Source organism: Triticum dicoccoides, chromosome 5B (genome assembly GCF_002162155.2).
Source record: "Triticum dicoccoides isolate Atlit2015 ecotype Zavitan chromosome 5B, WEW_v2.0, whole genome shotgun sequence".
Lineage (NCBI taxonomy): Eukaryota > Viridiplantae > Streptophyta > Magnoliopsida > Poales > Poaceae > Triticum > Triticum dicoccoides.
Genome location: NC_041389.1, coordinates 552,437,115 through 552,445,355, shown reverse-complemented (window position 1 = coordinate 552,445,355; position 8,241 = coordinate 552,437,115). Strand labels below are relative to the sequence as shown.

General features: G+C 46.1%; 1 protein-coding gene across 1 annotated transcript; it reads left to right on the top strand.

Moving 5' to 3' along the window:
* The first annotated feature begins 5,203 nt into the window (after nucleotides 1-5,203).
* On the top strand, nucleotides 5,204-7,713 carry LOC119310057 (putative FBD-associated F-box protein At5g56390). Its single transcript, XM_037585909.1, has 4 exons — nucleotides 5,204-6,031; nucleotides 6,684-6,818; nucleotides 7,181-7,554; nucleotides 7,659-7,713. Exons 1-4 carry the CDS (start codon nucleotides 5,204-5,206, stop codon nucleotides 7,711-7,713), a joined length of 1,392 nt encoding a protein of 463 aa, XP_037441806.1.
* Nucleotides 7,714-8,241: the final 528 nt, after the last annotated feature.

The window sequence follows — 8,241 nt, the reverse complement described above, 5'->3', positions numbered from 1 at the left end:
TCGGCCTGCCGTCAAGGCGCCAGGGAGGCCTGGGCCATGGTGAAGACACGGTACACGAAGGCTGACCCAAACCACATGGCCGAGGTCGGACCTGTGGGGCCCAATGGGAAGGAGGTCCCTGTGAGTTTAGTGTACGGCCAGGTAGAGTTGGCCGCCAAATATTCCCAAAAGGACTGTAAACTAGACAGCCTATTGGATGGTATTGAAGAGGAAGATACTCAGTCAAATTGACTATGTAATTTAAGATGACATGTAAAATGCCTTCTAGCCGGATTGTAGATCGTTTGTCATGGCGGACCTTTTCGCTTCAACCTCCGGACCCGATAGTCCGGAGTGTGTCCGAATACCCTCTCGGTTATGTAAGAACCGGGGCATGCATGGAGACCAGGCGTAGGGGTCATTAGTGCTTTATCAGACAAGTGCCCAATTATTTATGTTATATTACATGGTTAGTAAGAAACATCTTCCAGGGAGAATAGTTTCGTTAGGGGTTCCTTTCCCTGGGAGGCATGCCCTAAAGTGCATGTCCGGACTGCGAAAAAAAAGCAGAAAAGCATCTGGGGGCCGATAAATAAACGAGTGAGAAATCATCTTTTAGTTCACCGACCGAATATTCCCTTAAGAACGCTAGCTTTCGGCTTCACCCAGTCTGAGGTACACATCCGGCTGACCCGGCAGTAACAATCGCAGAGGTGCTCCCATTACCACCTAGCTGAACAATCGGGAACGTAGGGGTAAGCACAGGAGCCAGGCAACCCAGCTTGGCCAAAACTTAAGTCATATCGATGCATATAATGGTGAATAAAAGGTACATGCGGAAGTGTGACACATGTGTTGGGCATGAGGCCCGTGTAAACAAGCTTCTGTTAAAGAAGCCCCCAGGTATAATGAGCACGGATAGCATGTCAATTGTGTGCGAAAAAGGCGCAAACGAGCCCTTAAAGGCTGTAAGAGAAAGGGAGGAAGAAGGAGAGAAATATAAGATAGCTAATGTGTCAAAAATAGATAGAGGAAGGAGACGAACACATAGTCCAGCGCTAGGCGTAGAATCTTCGTAGACGGGCTTCGTTCCATGGGTTCGGCTCGAGTCGGTTATCCGATGCATCTCGCAGACGGTACGCTCCACTAGTCAGGACTTGGTCAATTATGAAGGGACCTTCCCATTTGGGCTTGAGTTTGTCCTTTTTCTTGTCCGGCAGGCGTAGAACTAACTCGCCAACATTGTAAGTTTTGGCCCGAACTTCTCTGCTTTGATATCTTTGAGCCTGCTGTTGATAGAATGCGGAACGGGCTTTGGCCACGTCGCGCTCCTCCTCCAAGGCGTCCAAACTGTCCTGCCGATTGAGTTCGGCTTCTCTTTCTTCGTACATGCGCACGCGAGGTGAGTCATGAATTATGTCGCAGGGCAGAACTGCCTCTGCGCCGTATACCATAAAGAATGGTGTAAATCTAGTGGTGCGATTCGGAAGAAATTGATGGTTGGTCGAAAGAAATCGATGATGGCCCAGGTACACATTCTTCCTGCAGCTTCCCATGTATATACTATCGGCGTCAAGTAAACAGTGTGTGCACTCGTTGTATCCCTTGTTTGTCTGTCCTGAAAGGTTACTGAGAGCGGGCCAATCGTTGATGGTCACGAATAGCAATGCCTTTAGGTCAAATTCCTCCTGTTTGTGCTCATCCCACGTACATACACCGTTTCCATTCCACAACTGTAAAAGTTCTTCAACTAATGGCCTTAGGTACACATCAATGTCGTTGTCGGGTTGCTTAGGGCCTTGGATGAGAACTGGCATCATAATGAACTTCCACTTCATGCACATCCAAGGAGGAAGGTTATACATACATAGAGTCACGGGCCAGGTGCTGTGATTGCTGCTCTGCTCCCCGAAAGGATTAATGCCATCCGCGGTTAAAGAAAACCATATGTTCCTTGGGTCACTTGCAAACTCATCCCAGTACTTTCTCTCGATTTTTCGCCACTGCGACTCGTCAGCGGGTGCTCTCAACTTTCCGTCTTTCTTACGGTCCTTACTATGCCATCGCATGAACTTGGCATGCTCTCCGTTTCCGAACAGACGTTTCAATCGTGGTATTATAGGAGCATACCGCACCACCTTCGCAGGAACCCTCTTCCTGGGGGGCTCACCGTCAACATCAGCAGGGTCATCTCGTCTGATCTTATACCGTAATGCACCGCATACCGGGCATGCATTCAGATCCTTGTACGCACCGCGGTAGAGGATGCAGTCATTAGGGCATGCATGTATCTTCTGCACCTCCAATCCTAGAGGGCATACGACCTTCTTTGTTGCGTATGTACTGTCGGGCAATTCATTATCCTTTGGAAGCTTCTTCTTCAATATTTTCAGTAGCTTCTCAAATCCTTTGTCAGGCACAACATTCTCTGCCTTCCACTGCAGCAATTCCAGTACGGTACCGAGCTTTGTGTTGCCATTTTCGCAATTGGGCTACAACCCTTTTTTGTGATCCTCTAACACGCGATCGAACTTCAGCTTCTCCTTTTGACTTTCGCATTGCGTCCTTGCATCGACAATGACCCGACGGAGATCATCATCATTGGGCACATCGTCTGGTTCCTCTTGATCTTCAGCAGCTTCGCCCGTTGCAGCATCATCGTGCACATCGTCTGGTTCCTCTTGATGTTCAGTAGCATCACCGTATTCAGGGGGCACATAGTTGTCATTGTACTCTTCTTCTTTGCCGTGTTCCATCATAACCCCTATTTCTCCGTGCCTCGTCCAAACATTATAGTGTGGCATGAAACCCTTGTAAAGCAGGTGGGTGTGAAGGATTTTCCGTTCAGAGTAAGACTTCGTATTCCCACATATAGGGCATGGACAACACATAAAAACCATTCTGCTTGTTTGCCTCAACCACTTCGAGAAAATCATGCACGCCGTTAATGTACTCGGAGGTGTGTCTGTCACCGTACATCCATTGCCGGTTCATCTGCGTGCATTATATATAATTAAGTGTGTCAAAAATCATTACAGAACATCATGAATAGATAATTAAGTGACAAAATTAATAGAAGTTCATCATCACATTAAAACCAAAGTACATACATAGTTCTCATCTAACAAGATAAAGCTCTGCAGAGCATCTACATTGAAACTATGTAAAACATTTCAATGCAAAAACAAATGCGATCATAATCGCAACCAAGGTAACAACTGATCCAACGGCATAATGATACCAAGCCTCGGTATGAATGGCATATTTTCTAATCTTTCTAATCTTCAAGCGCATTGCATCCATCTTGATCTTGTGATCATCGACGACATCCGCAACATGCAACTCCAATATCATCTTCTCCTCCTCAATTTTTCTTATTTTTTCCTTCAAGAAATTATTTTATTCTTCAACTAAATTTAACCTCTCGACAATAGGGTCGGTTGGAATTTCCGGTTCAACAACCTCTTAGATAAATAAAATCCATGTCACGTTGGTCGGCATAATTGTCATAAACAATAAATGAACCAATAGTTATGAAAAGATAATATATACCACATCCGAATCATAGACAGGACGAGGGCCGACGGGGGCGGATACCAAAACCATCGCACTGTATAAGATGCAATAATAAAAGTAAGAAAATAATACAAGTATCTATCTAAACATACAAGTAAGAATATTTTTTCTTTCAGAAAGAAGATAAGAACAAGAGCCTCACCACGGTGGTGCCAGCGATGAGATCGGCGCGAGTGATCGACGGTGGTGAAGACGGGGACGGGACGTGACGGACCGCTAAACCTAGATAAATATTGAGGAAAATGGAGTTTGGAGGTCGAGTTTGGAGAGGAGAAAGCTTAAGTAGTGTGGCTCGGGCATTCCATCGAACACCTTGTGTGCATAGAGGTGAGCTAGAGCACCACCAAGCCCTCTCCCCCTCGGCGGCCAGAAAAAACAGAGTAGTGTGCTCTGCTCTTAAGCGAGGGGGTATATATAGGCACCTCATTGGTCCCGGTTGGTGACATGAACCGGGACTAAAGGGCAGCCTTTGGTTCCGGTTCAAGCCACCAACCGGGACCAATAGTGGTGGGCCAGGAGCGAGGCCCATTGGTCCCGGTTCGTCCCACCAACCGGGACCAAAAAGTCCAGACGAACCGGGACCAATGGCCCACGTGGCCCGGCCGGCCCCCGGGGCTCACGAACCGGGTCCAATGCCACCATGAGTCCCGGTTCTGGACTGAACCGGGACTAATGGGCTGACCCGACCTGGACCTTTGCCCCCTTTTCTACTAGTGCATGGAGCTTATTGTTTTTTTATTCTAAAAACGCAAACGAAGTCAAGAAATATCAAACCGGGGATGGTGTCATTTTATGATCCCTTGAGGTTGTGCCGTTATGGAAACAACTTGAGAAGGTTTCGCAAAGTTTATGATGTATTTACTACATTAAATGAGTTTCGACCGCCCTGGTATACAAAAAGTTCATATTCAAAAAAGTTTCTAAAGGAGGTTAAACCATGCTAATCTTTGAATTAAAGGTTATAACAGTGATTTTGGCCACCCCGGTTGCAAGGTTTAGCTGTAATAGGTGTGAACGATGTCTGGCAAGACAAGCAGCCTCGACAAACTTTAGCATAAAATAAACTCCCTCCAAAAAATATTTCATGATTTAATCCTTTTTGAAAACGCCACACGTCGTGGCGTTGTTGATCTACACAGAAACACCGAACCAGCCAACATTTCTGATGTGACCATGACGTAGTCAAGTATCTAAGTGGCAGGGCAGAAACCCTAAGGTCCATGGCGTTACTGGAACCGCCAGATCCTATGGCGTTTGCAATAATGTGTGCCCATTTGCCACTTATATCTATTAAGGGAAGAAACACTGGATGGCTTGGCTTCTCTATATAGACCAGCAACTCCACAGCCTATCGCATTATCAAAAGGATCAGATTGTAAAATAAAATTTGTGAGAATTTATTTTGTGCTAAAGTTTGCTGAAAAAGTCGAAACATTGAAAAAGGCCAAGGCAGGCCACCACGCTATATGCACAGCGACACGTCTCGGGACTCAGCTGTGCTGCATGCGTAGGAAGTCAAAGATCAGAGTGAATTTAGTGCGGGAGTGGAGTGGGTGCCGTATTTACTCGTGTTGTTGGGGGCTACTAGTGCTTGTGTTCTCGTCCTCTTCATTTGCTTTTCTTTTGGCGACGGCGGCGGCCACCGGCCATGGACAATGCGGCGGCTGCTGCCGCATCCAAGAAGCGGAGGCGGGATGTGCCAGCACCGCGGGATCCTCCCGCGAGCAGGGAGGGTGCCGGCGGCGGAGACGATGCGAGCCTCGACCTCATCAGCCGTCTCCCCGACGAGATCCTCGGCACCATCATCTCCCTGCTCCCCAGCACCAAGGACGGCGCGCGGACAGCCATCCTCTCCTCCCGGTGGCGCCACCTCTGGCGCTCCGCGCCCCTCAACCTCGCCGTCGACGACGCCCTCTCCTCGCAGGAGAGCGAGCGCATCGCCGTCGTCTCCGAGATCCTCGCCGCGCACCCTGGCCCCGCCCGCCGCCTCTGCATCTCTAGCATCTTTCTCGGCGGCCACCATCACGCCAGGTTCGACGGCTGGTTCCGGTCCCCCGCCCTCGGCGGCCTCGAGGAGCTCGAGTTCTACCGGGGCAACAGCAAGCGTGCGCTGCCTCCTTCCGTGCTCCACTTCGCGCCCACGCTGCGCGTTGCCAGCATCGGCCGCTGCAATTTATCCGTGATCGATGCTGCCCCCGTGCTTGCCTTCCCTCGGCTGAAGCAGCTCAACCTCTCCGGCGTCGCCGTCTCGGAGCCGGCCCTCCTCCGCCTTCTAGCCGCCTGCACCGTGCTTGAGAGCCTTGAGCTTATGGGCATCCGTGGGCTTAGCACCGCCCGGATCGTCTCGCCGACTCTCCGGAGTATTGGTGTCTCTGTTGGTCACTATGAGGAGCTGCCGGAGGAGCTTGTCATTGAGGATGCACCATGCCTTGAAAGATTGATCTCATTTGGCTCTAATGGCCCAAGGACAATCAGGGTGATCACCGAAAATATATTTTAGAGCATATGCACCCAGGCCCTCTCTATCTAGCCATCCATTTTTTGCTTTAAGATTCGTGCAAATATATTTCTCTTTTTTGTTTCTTCCACATAGAATATATCTTGAAGTTCAAACCTATGCGGCGTGACAAAGCTTTCTGAGTAGAATCTAGGATAAATCGTACAGATTTTTTTGTCAAACATAAATATACAAAATACGTTTTGTTTGATTAAAAAATCATATTTTTAATATTTATGTCGGACAAAAAATTCTGAAAGATTTATCCTAGATTCTAGTTAGAAAGATTTGCCATCCTGCATAGGTTTGAACTTTAAGATATGTTCTATGTGGGAAAAGCAAAAAAGAGAAAATTTCATATAGAAACTTAGTTGTGTCGCACGGATCTTAAAGCAATATTGAAGAGTTAGGATAGGAGGGCCTGGGTGCATATGCTCTAAAAATCCACGTCCGGGTGATCACCGCACCGAAACTGACGGTGTTGGGCTATCCGTCTTGCCGTTTCTACGAACTTGTGTTTGGCCTGGGAACCATAATTGTTAAGGTGGAATAAGTCTTCATTTTCTTCAGACTTGCATTTGGGCATCCCTCATTCCATTGCAATCTGATATTTCTAGTTGGTTTTCTCCAGGAAATGATCCCCATCAGCTTGGCTGTGTCGGTGCGCACAGTGAAGGTCTTGGTTCTAGAATCTATTGGCCCCAATCTGGACGTAGTTGTTGGATTCCTTAGATGTTTTCCCTGCGTGGAGAAGCTATACATCCAGGTGAAATCTTCTTTGCTGAATGCTAACTACTCCAGAAAACCTTTGTTGTTATAACTTCTATTAGCCTTATCTCTCTAGATGCCTAGTTTGAACATATGGAAGAAATAATATTAGTACACTTTCGTTAACATTAACTTCAGCTATAAAATCAGTTTTCCACAAATGTTATGATGACAAATCTAGTTGTCAAAACATGTGTGGATTGAAGTTAAAAGTAACATGTTTGGAGACTATATTGTTCATTATTTCTCTGTTCCCACATCACTACAAATAATCCAGACTGCCTCTTATTGCCTGCAAAAGAAAAACTATCCTTTTAATGCGACCTAAGTGGCAACTATGCTTTATTTATTCTTTTGCAGTCGCGTCTTAGGAAGGATATGAAAAATCTGGGGCAATATGGCACGCTCGATCCTATCGAATGCCTTGAACTCAATCTCAAAGCAATAGTATTGAACACCTATGAAGGCAAGACACCAGATGTTGACTTTGCCAAGTTCTTTGTTCTCAATGCGAAGGTACTCGAGCTAATGAAATTTGGAGTCTATCGTAATAGCTGCAATCAGAAGTGGGTGGCTAATCAGCACATGCGGCTACAACTGGATAACAGAGCTTCTAGAGATGCGCGATTTGATTTTGAAAGAGATTATGGTAATTGCCGTTTTTATTATAAGAAGCACATGCATGATATGTGGATAGCTGATCCCTTTGATAGGTCATTATGCAAATTCTGTCGGTAGGTTTGATGCCCTTTCAAGAGAATATCAAGGGCTAGATACTCTGTTTATGCCATCATATATCTTTAGTTCCAAACTTCTAATGTCTTTATATGTATGTTAGCTGGAAACTGAAAGAGCATGCACCTATTTATCGTTTTCGTGAATTGCTGAAATGAGGTTGATATCGTTTGTTCAATTTTGATATACTGTCTTATCCTTGAAGGGAAAATCCAAGTAGCACATGGCAGATTGCCGGGCATCTCTTTTAAATGGACATTTCATTGCACAAAGTCTAGGGTTATTGGCTTAGACAAATGACCAGTGCTTCACTGTAATTACAGGTCCACCCAGTCTCTTGCAAAAACAGTAGTCTGAAAAAATGAACTACTATACAGAAAGAATGGTGTGTGTCCTATATTCACACGCTCTTCAGCTTGATAGTAGTAACTTTTTACGGTCTCTCTTCCAATTACTGTTGGCAAAAGTGTTCGGCCAAGTTTAGAGTTATTTGCTTAGACAAGTGACAGTGCTTTGCTGTCTCTTGCATAAACAGAGCCTGAAAAAACGGAGGGGCGTGTGTCCCATACTCGCACGCTGCTTAGTACTGTACAAACTATTTTTAACATATTTATACACTGCGTGAGATCGTGACTTAAGTTTTCACAATGAAACAATATGTTTTTGTTATCTCTTTCTTGGTTATT